Source organism: Cornus florida, unplaced genomic scaffold (assembly GCF_030987335.1).
Source record: "Cornus florida cultivar Cherokee Brave unplaced genomic scaffold, ASM3098733v1 CherokeeBrave_3.0.0_Hap2_Chr05, whole genome shotgun sequence".
In the NCBI taxonomy this organism is placed as follows: domain Eukaryota; kingdom Viridiplantae; phylum Streptophyta; class Magnoliopsida; order Cornales; family Cornaceae; genus Cornus; species Cornus florida.
This window is the reverse complement of record NW_026775575.1, coordinates 41514784-41540547: the sequence shown is the minus strand read 5'-3', so window position 1 is coordinate 41540547 and position 25764 is coordinate 41514784. Positions and strand designations below refer to the sequence as shown.

The 25764-nt window shown below is 34.2% G+C and overlaps 1 protein-coding gene across 1 annotated transcript; it reads right to left on the bottom strand.

Annotated features, from left to right (window-relative positions):
- Positions 1 to 3074: 3074 nt before the first annotated feature.
- Positions 3075 to 7797, bottom strand: LOC132306355 (cytochrome P450 CYP72A219-like). The gene is made up of 5 exons (XM_059803717.1): positions 7407 to 7797; positions 5979 to 6196; positions 5269 to 5516; positions 4211 to 4595; positions 3075 to 3670 (listed from the first exon to the last, which is right to left on the bottom strand). Exons 1-5 carry the CDS (start codon positions 7693 to 7695, stop codon positions 3245 to 3247), a joined length of 1566 nt encoding a protein of 521 aa, XP_059659700.1. The 5' UTR covers positions 7696 to 7797; the 3' UTR covers positions 3075 to 3244.
- Between the last annotated feature and the right edge of the window lie 17967 nt (positions 7798 to 25764).

The following is a 25764-nucleotide window of genomic DNA, read 5'->3' as shown; positions in this document are numbered from 1 at the left end:
CAAGTAAGTTGGAAACAGATCATAGGCATGCTAGATTTGATAGCTACTCTAAATGTCACTAGGATGGATTATTTTATGATCTCAAAGATAAAAGTTGATTGTTTTCACTCACTGTTTATCTATAGGAGAATCATATTATGAATCACATACCTAGTAGCATAATGTTAGAGAATTTGGTATGAGTACCAGATGTACCACATGTGAACACACTTATTATAGAGATTGAGAATAATATATGAATTCCTTATTGATGCGTTAGCATCATCTACTACACAGATTCTTGCATCGGTACATTGATGTAGTGGGAGGATTATCATCCAATTCGACAGAATCATGTTTTTAGGTGAGACCATTATGGACATCCCTGTTAAACATGAGTTGGACCCAGTAAGCTACACGGAAGCGTGAACCGATGTGGATACAGATCGTTTTGGTGAGTTACTATGAAATCAGAGTTGGAATCTTTGTATTCTAATAAATTCTGGGATCTTGTAGAACTTTCTAGTAGGGTGATTCCTATTGAAGGCAAGTTAATCTACAAAAAGATACCAGAAGATTTCTTAGTGAATAAATCATGAGTGTACAAGGGAATGTCATTATTTTTCTAATTCTATATATATTGATGACATCCTACTCATTTAGAATGATGTGGAAGTTTTGTCATCAATAAAGAGGTAGTTGTTCAATTACTTTTAAATGAAGGATTTTCAGGATGTAAGCTAGATTCCTAGGATCAAGCTTTTGCAAGATCAGGGTAAAAGGAAAATAGGCTTATCTTAATAATCCTACATTGATAAAGTTTTGACCAGGTTTGGTATGCATAACTCAAAGAATGAGTTCTTGCTTTATTGATATGGATGGCTCTCTCTAGTAAGTAGTTTTTCAAGACTATCAAAGGAGATTGAGCAAATGAGACTGGAACAATATGTTTCGGCATATGAGAGTCTCATATATGCCATGGTCTATACCAAACAGGACATCCGCTACATAGTAGGGATAGTCAGTAGAGATCAGTCCAATACTGGACTTGACAACTGGCCTATTGTGAAAAATATCATTAAGTACCTAAAGAAAATCAATGATATCATACTCATTTATGGATGTGATGATATGGTCCTAGTCAGGTATGCTAGTTCTGATTTTCAATCAGAAGTAGATACGATGAGGTTCATGACTTAGTGTATGTTCACTTAATGGAAGGGAAATCAGTTGGTAGATTGTCAAGCAGATTTCAACTGTTGACTCAAACCTGCAGGTGTAATATATTGCAGCCTTAAAGGTGGCAATATAAGCCTATTGGTTTGATCTCACTGATTTAGAGGTTGTGGAGCATACTAGCCTGCCTATCGAGCTATATTGCGACAATAGTGCAGAAGTAGTCCAAACCAATGACCCAAGGTTCCATAGATGAACAAAATACACTGATAGGAAGTATCATGTTCTACATGATATTATCCGGCAAGAAAATGTACTTGTAGCTAGAACATTGCATTGGAACACAACTTTGTTGATCCATTATCAAAGGTGTCATTGATCAATAATTTTGATCATCATTTGGATAACATTGGAGTTAGGTGCAATTTGAATTGGCTATGAGGGCAAGTGGGAGCTGTTGGGATTTATATGCCCTGGCATAGCAAATTCCTGTTTGGATTAATTGACATATGTTCCTGACGTTTCTGAAATATTTATGTTTTATACAATTGGTGAATTCAATGTATTATATTTCGATTCACTATGAAATTGATAGTGTCCATGTAATTACAAAAAATATTTATATATATGTATGTGATGGCAATCAATGCATGATATATAAATAGTAATTATAAATTGTTCATAGTCGGTAATTATGGATGGACTCATAATTAATTAAGACTTGAACTGGATACGCGTTAGGTTGAGATATATTGCGAGAGCCGTCGTATGCAATTACTCCCTATCACCGTCATGTCATTTGACTCTTAAGCATGAGAAAAGTATAGACTCTTTTATTAATTAATAATTACTTTGATTTGTTCGGCGGATTCTTCGGGATCCTTAGACCGACACTTCGGGTAGTTATGTAATTAATAGTTAGAGGGTTATATTTTCAATATTTGCATCATTGCTACTTGTATTTATTTTGTATTGATTATGGTTGATCACAAAGTAAATTCAAAGGCCTTCGTATGATTTTAGACAAAATGATTTATTATATATTTATTTATTAAATTATTATTTTTGTCGAACAAATGTTTTATTGTGATCGAGCCAGAAATAATCAAAGGTACCAAAATAAATATATTAATTAAGTAGTCGGATTGATGGCATTATTTATCCGATAACTAATTATGCATAGAGGGGTCAAAATGCAACATTGACTTAGAGGTTATTTATTATTTAATTGGAGTTCAATTAATTTCTTTTAGTGGAATAAAATTAATTTATGAATTAATTTAATTGGGTCTATGGACCGGGCCAATCATTAATTCATTGTAGCCAATAAAATAATAGGCCCAATGGATTCTCACTCATAGCCCAACTTGATATTGGAATCATATTACATTTGAGACATGTGAATTAGAGATTGAGAAGGATTAGTTGTTTCCTTTTCTTTACCTTTATGTTGCCTATAAATATACATGGTCTATGTATATTTTAGGGGTGATTTTGATGGGAAAAAAAAAGGAATAAATTTTCTCTCTCTAAAAAATTAGGGTTTATGTTCTCATCTAATGGAGGCTCCCACAAGCCTAGTTTTCCAAGGTCATTTATGGAGGCATATGAGTGATTCCTAAAGGCAAAACAATTACCAAGAAGATGGAGATCCAAGGAGAATGCATCTTGCTAAGGGATCTACAATAAGTGAAAACATTCACTTTAGAGGAGATATCTAAGGTTTACTCAAACCTTGATGTAAATATTCAATCTTTTAATTGAATGATACATCATGTTTTATTTTTGCATGAAACTTGTTTCTATGTAATGAATCAAGATCTATGAATTTAAATCCCTCGAAAAGTTTTTAAAACTAGCACGTTTCCCAACAGTTCTATGAGGTGAAAGAACCCTACTATTCTCTACAACCTAGAATGTAACAAGATCAATTTAAAATGTATAAAAGCATTGTTGCTCAAAGTGAAATGCTAGGTTCAACAAGGATCATATAAAAATTTAACTCCCATTTTACATGATATGAAAATCCACAGCTAGAAATATCCTTGCTAATTATGAGCTAGCAATAGTGATTGCTAAGCTTTCGATACTAGACTTTGTGTAAAATGAGGTGAGCACCATATTGAGGCTGAATTAACATGACAGTGCAAGGAGCATGTGCATAAGATGGTGAAAGCTCAAAGGAGAAACGTTGTAGAATCATAGCCAATGCCATTTTCACTTCCAGCATCGCGAAGTTTTGTCCAATGCATATCCGGGGTCCCCAGCCAAATGGAAAAAATGAGACTCGGCCCTTTGTGACCTTTGACACTCCTTCAGCAAATCTCTCTGGTTTGAACTCCTCTGCGTCGTCACCCCATAATTCATGGTCATGATGAATAAGAAGTGTCGGTAATGACAATTGCACTCCTGCTGGAAATGACATTTCTCCTAACTTTGTCTCCTCGTGAATAGTTCGAGTCTGTTGCTCTAAAGGCGGGTATAACCTTAGTACCTCGTACAAAATCATAGTTACCTGAAAAAAAAAAAAAAAAAAAAAAAAATTGATATATTTCATGCTATAATGTGCATGTTCTTCATTCAACATATATTTGACATTATCTATACCAGCTGAATAAAAGAAACTCCAAAGTATATTATTCTTATTATCACAACTGATTCAAAAGGAAAATGAAAAAGGCATGTTCTAGGCATGTTCTGCAGAACATGCCTTTTTCATTTTCCTTTTGAATCAGTTGTGATAATAAGAATAATATACTTTGGAGTTTCTTTTATTCAGCTGGTATAGATAATGTCAAATATATGTTGAATGAAGAACTAAATTTGAAATTTAGGCCTGATAATGAGATGAGTTATGCATATATATATATATATATATATATATACTTATAGAAGTCTACAATTTTGTGAAAGCTTTCAATTACTTAACCTTCCCCTAACACAAACCCTAATAATGTGCAAGATGAACTTCAAAGTGCACGTATAAAGATTTTATACGCCAACTGATGGAAAAAAAAAAAAAACAAAAACAAAAACAAAAAACAAAAAACCTTACAATTTTCAGGTGATTTAACCCATCAAAATCTGGCTTGTTATTCCCAAAGACTTGCAAAACCTCTTCTCTAGCGCGGTTTTGCCAGTTTGAATGCCTACTCAGTAAAACCATTGTCCAAACAAGCAAAAGTGAGGTGCTCTCTTGCCCAGAAAAGTAGAATAGCCTGCACTCCTCTATGACATCTTTAGTACTCATTCCGACATTCTTGTCTCCATGTAGCTGAATTTCTCCGAAATTCGATTCCAATAATATACTCAACAAGTCAACAGTACCGTCTTCTCCATCCTTTATTGCCTGCGCTCTTCTTTCAATAATAACCCTTAATGAAGCTTTCACTTCTTTGTCGATTTCCTTCATCCTCTTGTTCCTCTTAGTAGGCAAAAACCTACAAGGAAATATCAAGACAACGAAAAAAAAATGAAGGAATGTTGGAAGAATTGGTATCTATTTGATAAATTTTCTTCATTTCTCTTTGTAAATGGTATTTAGAATCCTACATGAATTTTGTAGCAGCATAACTTATAAGTAATAAAACTGTTAAAAAAATTAACAAAAAATGAAAACAAAGGTTGTTGTTGATCACTTCATTAAGTAATAAAACTTAGAAATTTTGGGCCGATTAAGCACAAGTCGTTATAGCTCAAAAAAATAGTAGTTAAAAAAAAAAGGACTACCTGTTAAGTAGAAGTTGAATTATAATTATAATTTTAATCTTTTTTACCCACAATTTTTCAATAGTATAAAAATTTGTCTCGTTTGGTTCTCTTTCTGTGATAATAGTTTTCCAGCAGAGTGAAAAGTACAGTCTCCAAGAACAGAAAATAGTGCTCTCTGAAACTCGGTATATATTTTTTATTCTATTTTCAAAACAGCAGTTTTCAGAAAGCACTCAAACCATATGAACTTTCAAATTTTCTTTTTCTTTATTTCATTCATTTTTTTTCCCTCCGAGAACAATATTGTTCTAGTATATGTTACGAAGCAATACTTAATTTCTGGCGTAAAAAAAAAAAAAAACCACCTAATTGTATAAAGGAACTTGAAAAATATTGCTTTACCTCCATCCTGGGATATAAATTGACTGTACAGCCTGAAGTACAAGCTCAGCTTGTTCCCTTTGAAGTTCAAATATCCTTCTTCCTTCTTCATAGCTACTACCGAATGCAGTACGCGAAATCACATCGCTAGACAACATTTGAAGATAAGGCCACACATCCAACTCACATGACCCCTCCTTCTCTGAAACCATCTTTTCCCATTTGCTCATCATCTCGCTACAACTTAAATCAAAGGCCGGTAGCATATGCTATATGAAAGAGTGAAAAGAAAGAAAAAAAAAACCGATGACAGTTAGTATTTTACATTTCGAAATTAATGGTTCAGATTCTTTTATTATTAAGCATGTCTGTTTGGAGTTTAAGGTCAAAAAATACCATTCTTAAAAATAAAAAATAAATAAAAAATAAAAATAAAAATAAAAAAGAGAGAGAGAAAAATCCCAATGCTTTTCATGTGGTGAGATTGGTTTGGTTGGTTGCATAGAAGATTCTGCGGGCAAAGTCATTTTGATTCAATCCATTCTTAACCTTACTATTAGATTATTATATTATTGGGAAGAAGAGTATTGCTTTGGCCCCAAATTAATTTTTTTTGTGAACTATATGTTAGTCTAAGCTCCAATTAAACACAATTGTAACTTTAGAAATTATGTGACTCTTGCATCTATTAAATCAAGTATAAAAAAGAAATAAGGCAAGAGATTGATTACCTTGAGCTTCTCTAGATTGAAAGCAGGATTGATGATTTTTCTGTGTTTGGTCCATTTCTCACCCTCATAGACCGCCACTCCAGTTGCTAGCAACCTAACCAGTGGATTTCCATCGGGCTTTGGAAATCGAAAATTCTTAGAAAGTATTTCCCTCACGAGTTCAGGATCCCTGATCATCACCATTGGTTTCGTTCCAAGCCATATAAACAAATTCTTACCTGAAATGCAACCAAATTGTAGAAATACTTTGGGCTAAAAATATTTTCCTCGTAAAATATCTTTCAAGTAATACTTAAGGCTCCGATTCTTAGGCTGCCTTTGTTTGGACTTAAAATATTTTTCAGAAAATATTTTTTTATTTTCTGATGTTTGAGTGTCTTGAAATATTTACAAAGAAAAAAAATATTAAAATTTAAAAAAAAAAAAAATTTATCCATCAATTTTTGATAAGTTATTTTATAATGCTCAGTCCGATGAATTCGACCTTAATCTCGACATAAACTTTTGCCGAACACCGACAAAATAAAAATAAAATAATATTTTACTTTAAAAATATATATATTTTTTAAAAAAAAAATATTTTACGTCAAAACAAATAAAGTCTTAGTGTAAAATATTTTTTAGAATATATATATATATATATTGTGTTTTTTGGTGATTAGTTTTTGTAAAATATTCACGAAAAAAATAAATATTAAAATATAACAAAAATAACTTATTATTTACAAACCTCACCTATAAGAACCTCAATCTTAACGTAGACCTCTGTTAAAAAAAATTTAAAAACAAAAAATTTAACCTGGAGAAGTATATATTTTTTTCAAAAAAAAAAAATATTTTAAGTGTCAAAACAAATCGAGCCGTGATATAAACAATTTTTTTATTTTTTAGTATTCCGGAAAGTTCCTAAAAATATTTATAAATGAAAATTGAAGCTCTTATTTGAATCATTGAATATTACATCTCTCTCTTATCTATCAATTAGTCTAACCAGTTCTATTCCAACATCTATAGTAAAAAATATATATTTTTTTAGGACAGCCAAACACCAAAAAAATAAAAAATAAAATTTCAAAAAATATTTTACATTGAAACAAAGGGTGAGAAAATCTAATCTGTCAATCATATATAGTAAAACTAGCAAAACACAGAGCATATAAAATTAGTTAACAATGTGTAGCTATTATAGTACACAAAATGAGATGGGATTTGTCCCCTTTTCCATTCCAGCGTTGTAAAACCTCAGTTTAGCTATAGAAATGAAGAGGGGAAAGGAAAGGAAAAAGAATATGGAAAGAAAAGACAGAGAAATCCACACATTTAAAAAAAATATATATATATGATAAAATGAAAGAAAAACACAAATCTCTCTCTATATATATGATTGTAGAAATTAATCAGATAAATAATTTGAGAAATATATAATACCATAGTTGTGGATGGATTTGTGGATGAAGGGCGTGATACGGTGGACGATATCATCGGAGAGATTGATAGGCTTGGACCTAGCTTCTTTGATCATCTCCGACATCTCTTTCAGGTCTCCAAACAATAGTCTGTAGGAGTTGCCACTCAGACCTTGCTGTCTCAGCTGCTTCTCTAGCTTCCTTGGCCTCAACCACACCCAATTCAATACCCTCCATGTCAATATTACTACTACTACAACAACAACAAAAACGCAGCAAGGAACAATTATCCCAATTTCCATTTTTTGCATTTAGCAGCTTCTCGTGGGCATACTAGACCAAAATTTTCGTAATGCTTGGGTCAAATGTGCAAGAGATAAGGAAGTGGGTTCCACTTTCTTTATCTGCCCTACAATAATTGCATTGCACGCTTTCACAAGTTAGAAATAGGTGTTTAACAAAAAAAAAAGTTAGAAATAGGTGAATGGGGTCACTATCACGGCACCACGTGGTATGACCCCAATCTTACTACTGCAACAACCAACGCAGCAAGGAACAATTTTTTTTTCTTTTTTTTTTTTTTTTTTTTTTTAGCACCTTCTCATAGGCGAAATATCAGTATTTATCAAATCTGTTCTTATCTAATGCGATTGGATCACATGTCTAAGATACTGTTGAGAACCAGTCCACAATTTTTTTAATGCTTGGGTCAGATGTGCAGGAGAAATATCAGTATTTAATGCTATTGGATCAAGTGGACAAAGATATTGTTAGAAAACTAGTCCACAATTTTTGTAATGCTTGGGTCAGATGTGCAAGAGACAAGAAAGTGGGGTTCCACTTTCTTTCCGTCTTTTGTCAATCAACCTCTGTTTTATAACGATTGCATAGCACTGCTTTCAGAAGTTAGAAAATAGGTGCCAGGTGTCACTGTCACCGCACCGCATGGTATATGACACACTATGACCCCTTTTCACACTCAAAATCGAAATAACTAGCAATTTGCATAAGTGTCCATTTTTTTCAAGATAAGAGGATAATCAAAAAGACCAATTGAAGAAGAAGTACAATTAGTACCATTAAAAACTTTTGATTCATAAATGGCATACATATAAAACAAAATAGATTCATCATCCGTGACATCTGCGCATCCTGTCCAATCAAAAAGAAGTATAATTAAAAACTTTTGATTCGTAAATGGCAGACGTATAAAACAAAATAGATTCATAAATGGCAGACATATAAAACAATATAGATTGGGAATGAAGTATCATGTACACCGTAGCCAGGGGGCGCAGCCAGGAATAAATATTTGGGGTGTCAAATTAATTAATATAAAATTAAATTTAAAAAATAAAATAATATACTTGTAATGTTTTTTTAGTTCATTTTTAACATTAAGAGCATGTGTTTATAGTGATATGAAAAAATAAATAAAATAAATTAAGAACAGTTAAAATTTTTAAGTGTCAAAAATTTATAGCATACATATATATAGCATAATATATATATATATATATATATATATATAGAGCATACATATCATGAATATTGGTTGGGTTTATGGGTTGGAATGGTTGATGAAATGGTTTTTAAAGGTTTTGAGAATTTGATTTGAAAACTTGAAAAAAATTTAGAAAAGGTTTTATGAAAATCAAGCGCCTTGGAGTTGCCATGTGATCCGGGGGTTAGCCAACCTAGAAAGGGACACGAGACAAAATTTGGACTTGTATAATTGAGCTACCTAGGCCCCAAATGATGCTAGGGAGAAGCTCCCAGGTCAGAGATAGTTAGCCAATTCCCTTCGTGATGCCTAGGAGTTTCCTAGGGTCAGGTTGTGTTAACATTTTCGGTGTCGGTTGTGTTATGTCGGAAATGGTTTCGCAAATGGAGAGAGTGTATCTCATTACATCTCATTTCATCATTTGCAAAACATGAAGTTTAAACTTATGTTGTATAATTGTTTCTTTCCCCCATTGTATGATCCCTTTTTGTAAATATTTTCTTTTAGACAATGAGTATTCTTTTGGGATATGTATGTAATGGATTCTAGAAGTTTTCAATCTTTAAATGATGAATCAATGAATTATTTTTTATGATTATATGTGTTTTGATGAATTAGATGATGTTTATGGACTTATATTTGATGATTATTCACTCTAGGATGCAAATGGATGGGTTTGGGAAGTGATCTATTCGATCACATGGGTTCCATGCAAGATCTAAACGATAAGATGGGGCCATCTTAAAGTTTAGATTAGATATGGGAACCATCTGTGCGTACAGATGGTCTTCTATGCGAACAGATGCCCTCATCTGTGTGTACAGATGATCCCTTAGTCTGACACCCTCACTGGATCCAATATTCACTGTTTGACCCCAACTTTTTGTTTAATTACCTGATTACCCCCAAACTTCACCCAAAGCCTATAATAGCCATAAAAAATGACAATTATACCCTTATCGACTTGTGAACTACTACATTGATACGAAATGATCATTATATCCTTGTGTGTCCTCGAGTTTGGGTAAAGACCTAATTAGCAATCCGGATCCCCGGATTTAGGCTGTCACACCATGGAACTTTATTTTTCATGTTTGGTTACTTTGGGTTGTATTTGAACATGCTTGAAAAGTGATGTAATCGATCACTTAACTTTTGGGTATCATCTAACCGATTAAATACTCACATCTACTCGGTTAGTTGGGCAGGGGTTAGATGGATTTTTCCATCTAACCAATTAGATAGGGTCATCTAAACGGTTAGATTAGATGCACCCATCTACCCGGTTAGATGGGTGCTCAGTTTTAGATGCTCTCTAGACCAAGCCATTGATGCGTGCTCAATTATAATCCTTAACTAAAACATAAATTCACGTAGAAAATTGCTAAGCAAGGGTATCGATCCACGAAGATTGCTAGCTTGTGGCAATCAAATTTAAAAGATTAATTTCTAGTTTGTAAAATGTCATAATATGGTTTGAAGATTGAGTTGTTTGTTTGTCACTTAGCATAAAATAAAACAGAATTAAATCAAATTCAAATGTTGAAATAACAAGTAGAGGAGGCTAGGGAATTGAGTTCACCGAGACCTCATAAACATACTACTATGTAATTAACTTGGGGAAAACAACTATATGTAACAATACTTGTGTGGGTACAATGGCTACAATAATTTTTTAGAAAATCATACAAATCAAGACTAAGCATAACCCATCTGCGGTTAGCATAGCTCATCCACCTAAACTAGGTTGTGGTATGAATAGGGGCGGTTTAATATAATTTGAGGCATTAGGCAAAGAATATAAAAGTGGCATTTTAATATTTAATATATAGTCAATCTAATTAATCTTTCTTGCCACATAATTGATCTTAGAGTTATATAACTTATACTTAAATTTAATGAAAAAGAAGAAAAAATATGTAAGAAATAAGAAGGAAAAATATGTAAAAACCAAGAAAACAAAAGTTAAAAGAAGATATGGAAAGTTTTACGAATTCCAGAGGAAAAAAATGTGAATAAGGAAGAGAAAGAGAAAAAAAAAATTAAAAAAAAAAATAAAAGAGGTGAGATAAAGATAGAAATATTTTTGGCCCAATATTAAATCTCTTTTAGTCACCATCTTCATTATTGATGTGGACCAATAAAAAATAAACATGTCTTCGTTCATTACCAAATCAGTGATGGTATATTTATCTACCATATTTGATTTGGTAAATGAAGATGTACCCACCATATCTGATTTGGTAATTAAAGATATGTATTTATTTTTTATTGATCCACATCAGCAGTGAGGACAATGTATATCCTCAGCCTAAGTATCGTCCATATAAGAAAATAAAAAAAATTGGGGCCTTTCTATTGGGTAGAGTTTAATAATAGGAAGAAAATAACAATTTTAGGAAGATTATAATATAAACAAATAAAAAACTTTAATAGTTATAATATAAGGAAATAAAAAATTTGGGGCCTTTCTATTGATTAGAGTTTGATAATATGAAGGAAATAAAAATTTTAGAAAGCTTATAATAGAAAGAAATAAAATAAAAATTTTAGGCCTTCCCATTAGCTGGGCTTTAGGCGACTGCCTAAGTCGCTTAAGGGTGGAGCCAGCCCTGGGTATGAGCTATCTTCCTATCAAGGTTTTAAATTTGTAAGTTTAGCACATGAAAGGAGATCATCTAGCATAAACTATCTTTAGTTGGCATAAACCATCTACCTGACTACTTTAATCTAAAGGTGTAGCATGGTCCATCTTCCCTTGGCATAATTTATCTAAAATCCTACATAACATGCCCATAAAACCATTTCATGAATTCAATCCTTAATGTCACTTTAAGAATATCAAGAGTACAAGCATGTAAACATAGTTCTAAGACAAGAATTTCATAGCAAACAGACTCATATATATATAAATTCAGTATAGATCATACATCAATTTAATGCAAAAACAATAATTTCAATATACCTTCATCTTATTCATGAAATCTATTACATACAAAGATATTTCCCCAAATTAAAATACAAGAATTACATACTTAATTGGTCAAGGCTACCTCAATCCCCTAAGAGGGGATTTAGCTCATCCTAGTGGTGGTGGAAGCTCCAAGGATCGAAGATGAAGTCTTCATCTTCAGCTGTATAGCAGCCCCTCTTAAGAACACTCAAGAACCCTAGTTATCCTCACTTTCTCTCTCCAAAAAGTATCTATAATTTGAATATGATATGATAGATGATATGTAATACAATACAGAGAGGTGTATATAGCCTTTGCTGCCAGAATCGGTAAAAATTCCCCCTAAAACTTGTGCATTGAAGTTGGAGAAGAAAGAAAAATAACCAAAAATTCAAAATCCACATTAATTCGCAAGTTGGCGTCCGGACTCCCAGATGGGCGTCCAGACGCAGCTTGTCAAGCTTGCATGTCACGTGCGCGCTGGGGTGCTTGTGCACAGGACCTCTAACACCTAGCGTCCGGACATAAAGCTGAGCTACCGAACGCAAAATTCCTTGGCTACTAAATTTTACTTTTTTTGCAATTAAAGTTGCTGGCCACAAATACACATGGCGTTCGAATGCCCAAAATGGTATTGGAAGGTGCGTCTGGAAGCCATTCTTATTCTTCCAAGGTGCCTTTCATCTTTTTGCCTAACTTCCTGGGTCAATGTCCTTCCTCAGGTTGAGCTCACTCTTGGACCTAGGACCACTTTGCTTACTTTCATAGCTCACCATGAACCTTGTTCATTAAAACCCCACAAAAGCCCGCTTTTATTCCATTTTGGAAACAAGCCCTGAAAATAGACAAAATACAACAAAGCCTGTAAAACATACTTTATTAACATGCTAAATAGACTAAAACATGCAATTAAGGGTGCTTGAATATGAAATATTTGGCGCCGAATATTGCATATTCAAGCAACGGTTAGATGAGTTAGTATTTGCATTTGACCTAGACTTCAGTATAATTACCTAATTACCCCTAGACTTCATACCATTCATTGAATGATCCTAGTAAATGACAGTTTTACCCATTTTGGGTTCTAAATCATTATTTGACCATGGTAAATGACCATTATACCCTTATAGATTCTAGGTGTGATATCTCTAATTTCAGAGACATGGGTTAATCAAGTCCACACTCAGAAACCAGGGGATATCAAAACAATAAGTATTTAAACAAACACAGATTACAAAATGAATATATATATATATATATATATATATATATATATATATATATATAATACGCTAATGAAAAATCTATTAAATAATAATTCCATTATTAATAATCCTCCAAAAATTACAACTCAGGAATCCCGTAATTTAAGGACCCCTAAAAACCAAAATCCAATAATCGAGTCATCTATAAATAAAATAAAGTCAAGCGCTTGGGCAAATTAAGGGATGTCTATGAATTATAATGGAAATTCATATTAGATATAACGTACTAGAAACAAATTAAAATATGCAATACAAAGTATTCAATGTGAAATGAGAAGTTTTTAACATTTCAATTCCATAAATTATTTAAAAAATACTACATATATCCTATCGGTAAAATATGGAATCATTGTTTAGGTTATCCCTTTATACACTTTCTGTACAATTTTTTTCATATCAAGAATGTTTATTTCAAATTGTTGTGGTTGGCTATTTCATTATTACCAAAATCGGATTTCATGCACTCCTTATGATGTTGCTAGGGATAAATCACTTACTTATGTGCAGGACCTTATGTAATTTTCATGAACATTTATACCTACCTCCCTCAGCTGACTTCTTTTTTTCACTTCTTTATCCCTTTGTAGTGCACCTAACCTGTAGCATATAACTTGTTATTATTGTATTCGCTAGTTCTTTATGTTTTTCCTTTCCTTTTATTCTTTTTTAAACATGAATTATCGTAAGTTTTTTACTCTCTTATCCTGGACTAATGGTACCTTGTTGTTGTCTTACAAAATATACCACTCGCAATAAAACGAATCCTTTACAAGATAGGGCTACTTAGAGGGTATCGAACCACAGGGACTTTGGTGGATTATCAAGCCTTCCATTAATACTATTTTAATTCAAAGAAAGAAAGATTGTTTTATTTGGGGTGTGTCACTAGCATAAATAAAATTAAATTAAATAAAGATTAAGATTGGAGAGAGAAGATCTTAGGGATTGACTTCACCACAAACCTCATATTATGGTCAACTGTTCAACCTTGGAATTTCAACACTTATGCATACTATGGAATTAAACTCAATAACATTCGTTTACTTTAGATTTAAAGAGAATTGTTTCATAAATTTTAATTAATAATAACCTATCTTCGATTGGTACGAATTATCTACCTACCTACTTCTAACTAATATTGTAGTGTAACTCGTCTTCCCTAGGCATAGATTATGAAAACATTCATCCACAAACAAACGTTTGAATACCATTGCATGATCTCTATTCTTATTGTCCGAGAAGCCTTTAGCTGCCAATCTCGTACAGTAAGAATAGGTTGAATATAATTAATGAACAATTAAATCTAAGATAAGGTATTTATCATTCAAAAATTATGTACTTCATTAAAATCCAATTGATCTAAGTCAATTGCCAATAATCATGCAATCAAAATACATAAAGAGTTAAATTCTCAAAGTATAGAACAATCAAATCATAGTATTCGGATTCAGGTTACATCAATGCCCTAAGAGGAGATTTAGCTACTCATGATGATGCAAGATATCATCTATATTGTTATGGACTTCGTTATCATGAACTGCACTTCTCTTCTGAGGATTTTCATCTTCAATGCTTTAGAACAACTCCAAAAACCCTAAAAGCCACTACTAGATCAAGAATGAAGAAAACTAAAACGAGAGAACAAAAGAGCTTTTCTGTGGCCTTGTGCCTCCTTTTATAGAAGCAACTGACTTCTAATAAGGATTGGATGGGCTTTAGGTCTTCTGGGGTCATCTAGGCCCGTCTGGGTCGAATTAGGACTTAGTTAGAATAAATCCCGCAACTTAGAAATCTGACTTATTAGCAACGGCTTGAGTAGATAAACTTGTAACGACCCATTCCACCACATGGTATGATATTATCCGCTTTGGGCCTGAGCCCGCATGGATTTGCTTTTGGGCTTTACCCCAAAAGGCCTCATACCAATTGGAGGTGACACACTTACATATAAGCACTTCACCTTTCCTCTACCCAGGCGATGTGGGACTGTACACCCGTAACTCGCCAGTGTGGTAGCCTGACAGTGTCTCTCGCACCCGCCCACGGCACACCCGCCCACAAGGTCATCACATGGTATGATGCCTTTTGGGATGAAACCCAAGAGCAAAACCGTGCGGGCTCAAACCCAAAACGGACAATATCATACCATGTGGTGAAGTAGGTCGTTACAAATGGTATCAGAGTCTGACCTAGCCGGAAGTGTGCCGACGAGGATGTCGGGCCTCCAAGGGGGGTGGATTGTGATGACCCTGTGGGCGGGTGTGCCGTGGGCGGGTGCGAGAGGCAATGTCAGGCTACCACACTGGCGAGCTACGGGTGCACAGTCCAACATCGTCTGGGTAGAGGAAAGGTGAAGTGCTTATATGTAAGTGTGTCATCTCTAATTAGTATGAGGCCTTTTGGGGTGAAGCCCAAGGGCAAAACCATGTGGGCTCAGGCCCAAAGCGGACAATATCATACCATGTAGTGGAGTGGGTCGTTACAAATGGTATCAGAGCCTGACCCAGCCGGAAGTGTGCCGACGGGGACGTTGGGCCTCCAAGGGGGGTGGATTATGATGACCTTGTGAGCGGGTGTGCCGTGGGCGGGTGCGATAGACACTCTCAAGCTACCACACTGGCGAGTTACGGGTGCACAGTCTCACATCGCCTGGGTAGAGGAAAGGTGAAGTGCTTATATGTAAGTGTGTCACCTCCAATTGGTATGAGGCCTTTTGGGGTGAAGCCCAAGAGCAAAACCGTGCGGGCTCAGGCCCAAAGCGGACAATATCATACCATGTGGTGGAGCGGGTCGTTACAAATGGTATCAGAGTCTGACCCAGCCGGAAGTGTGCCGACGGGGACGTCGGGCCTCCGAGGGGGGTGGATTGTGATGACCCTGTGGGCGGGTGTGCCGTGGGCGGGTGCGAGAGACATTGTCAGGCTACCACACTGGCGAGTTACGGGTGCACAGTCCCACATCACCTTGGTAGAGGAAAGGTGAAGTGCTTATATGTAAGTGTGTCATCTCCAATTGGTATGAGGCCTTTTGGGGTGAAGCCCAAGAGCAAAACCGTGTGGGCTCAGGCCTAAAGCGGACAATATCATACCATGTGGTGGAGTGGGTTGATACAAAGCTTCTGCTTGAGTTTTTTGGCATGTGATCGAGCCTTTTGGATTGTGCCGAGTAGGAATTCTATACTTGGCCAATATTCTTCAAACAGTTTTTGAAGCATCTTTTTCATTAACACTAGGAATATTTTGGGATAATTTTTTCATGATGCTTGATCACCTTACTTGGGTGCTCGAGCCTTGGGACTTTCGCTCGAGCTTAGCTTTTTGGATTATGCTCAAGCCTTTTGGTCTCTGCTCGAGGTCTGGCAATATGGATCTTCCAAAGCGTCTTTTAATATTCTGAGGCAATTTATGCTCGAGCCCTTTTGCAAAGGCTGGAGCACCTTAAGTTTCTGCTCGAGTAGAAAGATCTCTGCTCGAGCCTTTTGGCCTAGGTTATTTTTCTTGCTTCAATTCACTTTGTCCTCGAGCTAAGGAACTTGTGCTCGAGTTTTGGCACTTGAACTTCTCCAAAATCACCATTTTGGCTCCAAGCTCGCTTCAGATGATTAGCAACGACTCTGTAATCTTCGATATCAGTCTTTTCATCATAAAATCCTAGTTTTATCGATTAAGTTAGAAAAGTACCTATAAAAGCAAAGTAAACTCAAATCAGTCTAAAACTGGATAGAAGGACAACTTAAGGTCTTAACATACGCACGTTTAGGGGCTCGAATATGCAATATTCAGCACTCATCACACCCCCAAACTTACATATTGCTAGTCTTTTAGCAATAGAAAACTAAAAAGCCGCTTTTGTGAAAATCACGGTTGCATTTAGCTTATGCAACAAGCCATTAAACCTTTAGGTTACCCCTAGTGGACGAGTTGTAGTCTCGTAAGGGTTCTAGTGATAGTACTTATAAACATCTCAAATCAGTGTCTTAATTACACAATAATCTCATTCAAACTTGTTTTTATATCATAATATCCCAGCAATGCATCAATTAATCAAAAACAACAAGTATAAGGAACTATATTACTCGGGAAAAAATTTTAAATTCTCAATATCATATCAGCAACCATGGTCCCCACATGTCAGTTTAATCACATATCTAACAATCCCGATCCCAACCTACCATTTAAAACATGTGGCTTACTATTCATACTCATATCTGTTCCATATTATTCCTCAATTCATAAGTAAACCTTTCAAATCTCGATCCCCAAGGTATTTTTCTTACTTTCACAGGTATGCATTTATTTCATTCATCACTCATTTTTTCAATTATTTCAAACAGGGTACTGTGCAATGCTCGGGTCTCTTAAGCTCTCTAAATCACTTATATAATGAGTTTTCAGTCAATGACTCCTAAACCAGAAGGTTTTAGGGCATTAGGTGTCAAAACACCCCTAAGAAATTATTTGCTCAAGCAATCTAGGCTACAGACCTAAGCTTAACCCTTTGTTTCTTTTTATTTTGTCTCTTTCACTTTTCTTTGTGAGTCTTCAATACTTAAGGAGGTAAGAGTCTCAATTACTTGGTGAAAAAGTTCTTTTCATTTTTATTGCATACATACCATTTTTTTATACCTTGGTTCTCAAAATTATCAAATTCACCTGCTCATCTCGATTTAACACAAAATAGAATAAGATTTCAAGTTTATAGCCCATAGAATGCATGTAAGTGTGAACATATGCAAAGTGAAATATTCTAAGAATCAAAATCATCAAACTGTAATTATCCTGACAAAGTGGATCACAGGCCACCAACTAATTTCAAACATTTTCAAAAATTCCCATTTAACATGAATTTGGCATACAAGCCATCTTTAACCAATATCAGATTACTTATGGACATCATAACACAATAACAGACTCAAACTCATGCTGAAATGGTTAAAATTCATTCTCTTATACATAACATATCAACTGCAAAAATTTTAAAAGACACCGCCTTACCCCCAAACTTATGATGCACATTATCCTCAATTTGTGAAAACAAATGCAGAGTTAGAAAGATATTACCATAATACGCAGAACCAGCAAAGATTAACCAATTACAACTCAAAAAGGCAAAATAGGACATCACCCCCAAACTTGGTCCACAGCACCTGGCAAAAGAATCAAACTCCACAGCACATATCATAGTATTAAGTAGATAGAGTGAAACAAATATATATCATCATGCACAAGTAAAACTTCTTTTTTTTTTTTTTAATCAAACTAACTTAAACTAACATATTCTAAAAATAAAACAAAAATACAAAAATAAACTAAAAACCTAGAAAACAAAAATAAAAATAATAAGAAGAAAAAGAAAATAAAATAAATCAAACTACAGTACAAACCTACAAGTGCTAAGTTTAGTGTCGCTAGCTCAACGCAAATACTAAGTTTAGTGTCACTAGCTCGACGGTACACTACTCCTGTAACGACCCGGTCATTTACCTCCCTTTCCTTTTTTTCCTGAAATTTTACAGATAAATTTTTTTCCTTTTAAATTTCTTTTCTGAGCTCTGTTTCTTATCGCTTAGTGTCGTCTCAAGTGCTCGGAATGGTTTCTAAGACTTTTTTTCGTGAATTGACAACTTCCTTTGAGGACCGAGTCATTTCTGCATTTTCACTTTCGGACACTATGCACTATTTCGTCTTTTTCCCTATTCTGTCTTTTTTTCGTTTGTCAGTTTTTGGCACAACCTCACTTTTCATGCTCGGAGTTAGTTTCTGACTTCACCTGTCTTCATCTTCAGTGGTTTCCTCTAAATACGTATCTTTACTTTTGCAAGAAAGTACTCTGGTTGCTCCCGGTGTCCATAGAGGTATGGATGCATAATTCTTCAGAATCTTTTTCTTTTCTTGGGATGTTTTTTGTAAATATCTTTTGAAGATATTTTCTTTTAAGGGCATCTAAGAAAATATCTTTTGGAAGATATTTTCATTCCGAGGCAGTTTCGCAGTTAACCCTTTTTGTAAGGGTCAATATGTAATTAACGATAGTTATTGCAAAATACCTTGTCTGGAGTCTGGATGCTCATATGGGATTCATTTTCACATTTTGTCGAGTCATGGACTCTTAGAATTCCGTTCTGGTCGTTTTTCTCCAGTTTCAGAGTTTCTGGATCCGGTTGCCGTCGAACTTGTTCGGGGCATAACTCTCTGCTCGGGACTCAGTTTTTAATGTCGTTTCTTCCGTTATTCATATTTTCTTATTTTGAATCTTTTTTGTTCACAGAGTTTTGCCATTTGAGCGTGTTTGCTCAAATTCTACTTTTCCAGACCTAGCGGGGCCCTTTCGGGGCACTTTTTGAGATTTCTATTAAAGGGGGATGAGATATTTTATTTTTCATCTTCCCCACTCCTCTTGCACGACCTGAGCCAGCCATGGATGTCCATGGAGCTGCCACCTTCTCTCTCCTCCTTCGATTTACTTTTCCTAAGTGAAAAGTCTTCGGCCTTCACGTTTTTTGTTCCCCTCGACGTGTTCTACCATTCCCCCTTATTAGAATTCATTTTTGACCATTTCTTGAGTTTGGGTTTGAGGTCAAGTTGTGATTTTCATGGGACTTCCTTCGGATTCATGTAGATCATGTTGTCCCCGACAAAACCTAGGAGTTTCGGCGGATTCGGAACACTTTTTTTTTTTTCGGTGGTGCTTTGAGGTTTTCATCTCAAATTGAGGTAGGGGGTGTTATAATTTACTTTATTGTTATATTGTATGTTTGTGATGCTTATACAACTTGATTACATGCTTGGATGTAAAATCTAGAGATTTTATTATTTATTTTTCTTGCGAAGGATTTAATTTTCCCGGTTGTCCATAGCTTTGTTTAAACATGTGGCATGATAGAATATTACCCCTTGATATATTCATTGACATATATTAAATCTAGAGCATTTGGACAAGTAACGAAGATTAGCATTTGGACAAGTAACGAAGATTTTATTTAATATTTATCTTGAGTAAATAATTAAATCATGTGGGCTTAACTAGCTTAAAATCAATATGTTTTAGCATATTATATTAGGCCTAAATACACTCTTCAACATATGTAAATTTGAGAGTAAACGGTGATATTTTAAAATCTAGAGAATAATCAATTATTTGATTAATTAATTTATTCCGGGTGTACTATTCATCCCATTGGAATTCCGACTTGACATTTATGATTTACAGGCCATGTAGTTTCATATATATTAAATGTAGAATATTTGATTAGGTTTTGAAACCTTTCAATTATTATTTTTCTAGTATTAAAGTGTAATACTCATGGTAGTATCTTGCTTAGAATTCATTTGTATCATGGTTTTAAAACAAGTCTTGACATGTTGTATAACATACATTAATTTGAGGTCATTTAGATGACTTTTAAAATCTAGAGATTTTAATTAAATAAATTAATTAAATTCCATTTAATGGTTCCATGAGTTAGATTAAGTTTCTAACCTTGTATTCATGCTTTCCTTGACAAGTTCCTTCACGTGTATCAAATCAAGAATAATAGGATAAGTTTTGAAACTTATATTTAATTAATTCCTTTGTATGGAATTTAATTCATATGGTTGCATCTTGTATGTAATGGACTTGTGACTTGACATTGAACTTAGCCTTGACATGATCCTAAAAATAACTTGTTCGTAGAACATTTTGACTCACCATGAAATCTTGATAATTTAATCCTTAAGTAATTTAAAATCCTTTGTATGCTTCCATCGAGTTAATCATACCTTGATATGAATTCTTGTTAAACTTGTGAATTATACTTGTACTTCATGAACTTGTACCTTTTTATCAAGCATCGTGAGCCTTTGTATGTAGGTTTCATTAATGTACTTAATGAACATGTACATTTGTCTTGGAATGATATAATTATACATGTGTTGCTTAGAAAGTGATTGAATCATGTATCTTATACTTGTGGCATATTTACTTCAATGAACTCTATGTGCTATATATCTGGGTTGTTGTCTATATAGTTGCACACAATGATTTCTTAACATTTCACATGCCATGATAGTTGATGAACTTAGGCATAACTTGTGTGTTCCAAAATCTTGGTTGTGCATGAAATGTTGTTAATGCGTTCTCTTGTATTTTGATACAATCTTGACTTGCACAAATTGTTGATTTTGGGACTTGGGATATCAATCAAGAATTGACATGGCTAGGACTTGGTTCTAGTACGGGGGATTGTCATCCTACAACTATAGTGCGCACTAGGGGAAAGGTACCCATGGGTTAGTAGCCCTAAAGTGATCTCAAGAGTACGGTTTTAATCCGGGCGATATCCGAGTTTCCACATTGGTTAATTTCACTCTTTAAATTTCAAGTTGCTATTCTTGAAGATTTAAATTTGTCGTGTATGTGAAATGCTCCAATCTTGTCTCATTGCATAGATTTTATGCTTCATTCGTGATTTAACTCCTTAAATTTCAAGTGTTGTATTCCTTGAAGATTTAAGATTCTTTTCATATTGTATGGAAGATTCCATCCTTGTTTACTTGCATAGATGTTATACCTTGTTCTTGGTTTCATGTATAACTCTTACCTTGTTAATTGGAATGTCCCAATCTTATTTCATTTCATAGACATTATGTATTATCCTTGATTCCATGTACTTTTCTTGTCTTGTTAATTGAAATGTTCCAATCTTGCTAAAATGCGTAGATATTATGCTATGTTCTTGACTTCGTGTATTAATCCTATCGTGTTAATTGGAATTCTTCAATCATGTTAATTGTATTGATAATGCAATTCATGTTAATCTTTGTTCTAGTATCCTTCTTGTCATGTTCTTGGATTATCCCAATTTTGACTTGTTTCATATATGTATATATATTATGATTCTTGTTGCTTATACTCCATGGTAGCTTAGGATGATCCCTGAGTCTAATCTTTGACATAGACGTTAGGTGGCATGGTCCCTTTTGAACTATGTCATGTTAGTCCTAAAAATCTCTAAATAAATCAAGTTGAAGCATGCTCATTTTCTACGAGTAAACTTGTTTACTCACTCCGAAGTTACTGGGGGATTTGATCAGGTATGAAGACTTGGTTCATGATGCTTGATGTTCAGTAGGATGGCTTCTAGCTTTTCAGTTTCCATTTCATGCAAATGTTAGCATGAAATATCATTTCATAGCCTAATGTATAAAACTTGTATTCTTTGATTCTAAATATGTAAAGTGTATATAAGTATACTCCTTTTCATTGTATTCAACATGCATCAAATAAGGCCGGAGGCCAATGACATGTAACATGTATTCTATGCACTTTTGTTTTCAAGGCTAATTATGAAAATATTGAAAATTCATAAGTCATTGTAGCATAACTTTTGCATTGAGTGTGAGAATTCCATTCTTTCTTTTCATATGGTTTCTATGATCATGCATGAGGTGTGGTCAAGGGCTAAACACCATTTCATTCTAAGTTTTGCATTGTGATTTCATTTATAGCATTTTTAGGCGTTTTTGGCCATTGAGAGGTCAAATTTGCATTGATAACATTTTGAAGCCACGGACCATTGGGACACGTCTTAAATGTCTTTTTACATCCGCGCGCATGTCCACATTCCACAAAACTCTTAAGTTTCAACTTTTGACCTATTTTTGGGTGATTTTATGAATTTTCATGGAAAATTCATCCATGGGGTGTCATCTTAGGTTCCTCTTGGTTTTGGCATGTTTTGGAGGCATGCATGACGCTAGGGAATGTTTTGAAACATGTCCTGATCATATAAAAAGTATAGAAAGCCTTAGAATCAAACCTAGCATCACATACACCATTACAGCAACTTTTCATAACAGCAGTAGAAGTTTCGGTCGGCTAATGAAGCTCCATCGGTCGGCTGACGATTCCCTCGAGACCATTCCAGTAGGCTTTTTAGGAAAAACCTTGTGTCGGCCGGCTGACGATTGGGGTTCGGCCGACCGACGGTTGAGTTTCGGCCGGCTGACCATTGCATTTCAGTCGACCGATCCTCCCTGGAACCTCTCCCTCTCAGCATCTATTGGACAGTTTTGTTGTTTTAACTTTGGGAGATCATATTTCTTTCGTTTCGAATCCGATTTGGGTCATTCTTGACTCTAAATTCAAGAGCTCGGAGTTAGCTATCCAATGGTACTAACCACACATCATAACTCCATCTATGATGAGAGTTATTCTAGTTTTAGTAAGATAGGTTTATGGTAATTCTTAAACGGCGAAGGCCACCTTGTTTTAAATTCATATCTTGTCCGTTCGAACTCAGAATCAGGCAATTCTTAAGTATAGCCTTGTTCATTTTTCGTTGTCTTTCCAATGGTGTGCTCAGTAGTACCCATTTCCATTTAGAAATGTTCATTTTGCCCTTGGTTCATTTCTTTTCGGATTAGGCATTCTTGCTTCATTTGTTTGGCTCATGTGAGTTTAGTGGCTTTATGGGGAGTTACTTCAGTGCCTTAGGAATGACGTACATCTCTCGAGGCCATTCCAATTCTTTTGCTTCTGCATCTTGGATCCGGTTCGGGTCATCACAGGACACGCTGGGTTAAAAAATCCAGGGTCGTCACAACTCCTTATCCTGTATCCAACAACTCAATTCCCTCCCTCATCCCAAAACCAGTCATATCGGCTCTTATTGAATTTGAAGCACTGGAAACCGATGCAGTTCCATTAGGACCCAAAAAAGAGTACCCAAGCTTATCCGATGGTATATTAGGCTCAATTTTGTGAGAAGACTCACGAAAAGGACAACGAGGAGAACTCGGTAGCGAAGGAGGAAGCAAAGGAAGTTTTCTAGCTGGAAAGACAGTGATTGAATCATCATTAATAACTTCAATAAGGAAACACTCATCTTTCTCTGAGGCATATGGAATGGTATAAAAGATATTAAATTTGACCTTCATGTTCCCAAAAGAAATATCCATAGGCCTAGTCCTACAGTTAATGTTGGCATTTGCTGTAGGCAAGAATGGACGACCGAAAATCATGGGAATACATTTATTGGGATCGTGGATAGGCTCTGTATCTAGGACAAAAAAAAGTCAACCGAAAATAAAACTTATCCACTTTGATGATGGGAATTGATTCCCACAAGTTCCATGCTTTGCAAATGTGTACTAATTAAAATAATTAATCAACTATTTTAATCAATTATTTGGTTTTAAATAATTGATTAAAATAATTTAATCTAGCCATGTTTAATTAATTTAACATTTTAAATTAATTAAATTTCATACTTAACAAGTGTACTTAAATCATTAAAACAGATTTAATAACAGTTCAACCTCCCAGAACATCCCTATAATTCCACCTCAGTTTATAAACATTATTTAAACATTGTAGAACATACATCATGCATCAATTTGTTCAAATTACCAAGCATATACACAAACCCATTACGTATATACATACATTGTAATTTCAGTTTTAATCATGCAATTAGGTTCAATTAATTTAATTAAATAATCCTGGATATAATCTAGAATGTATATAATCTGAATCAAAGGAGAAGAGAAGAAAAGAACTTGCCTTAAGAATTTTGATAAAAACTCTAGCCTCTTTCTTCCTCTTTTCCTTCTTTTTCTTCCTCTTTCTCTCTCTAAACTCTCTGTCTTTTTCCTCCAAAATATACTACGTGAATTAATTTCTAGCCCCCTTTACTAACATATAGTTATATATTTATAGGTTAAATAAAATAACCTAATCCTTTTCCCAATCCAAGTCAACTTAATAAAAGAAAATAATAAAATTAAAATATTAAAAAGGTAACTTCAAATATATTACGTACATAATCTATGTATATCCTTATTACAAAAATATATAAAATATATACATCAGATTATTAATACTAAGTTACAATAATATTAATTATTTATTTATTTTCCTTTTATATATATAGATCTATATATATATATATATATATATATATATATAACTATCCATGGGTAACTCTAAAAATATGTTACGTGTATAATCCATATATATCCTTATTATACAAATATAAAAATATATACATCAGATTATCAATACTAAGTTACAATAATATTAATTAATTAATTACTTTCCTTATATATATATATATATATATATATATATATATATATAACTATCTATGGGTAACTAAAAATATATTACGTAATATTTGATAAATGTAAGGGATCTTATGCATCTTAATATTTGCTTGGGATTCCTCTTTGTCCAGCCTTATGGATAATGGAGGCTGGAATTTACATATTTTGCAGGACACCATTTTTCATCCTATCAGAGATTATATTCAAACACTGGCTATTCATGACAGAGAAGATAAATATACTTGGGATAGAGGTTCATTTTCTTTTAAAAATGCTTGGAAGGGCTGTAGGGTAATGCATCCAGAGGTGTTATGGTACAAGATGTGTTGGGGTAAAGCTCGGCCTAGGTGGTCTGTTCATTGTGTTTTTCTCTTCCATAATAAGTTGCCAACAATGGTTAATCTCCAAAGGCGGAAAGTGCAGCTTGCTCCAAGGTGCTCTATTTGTTTACAGGAGAGTGATACAAGGAATCATTTATTTGTTGAATGCTCCTATGCTAGGAATTTTTTGAAGTGGATAGCAGATATCATTGGATGGAATGTTGATTTTTCTGAAATTTTTACTTTTGAAGA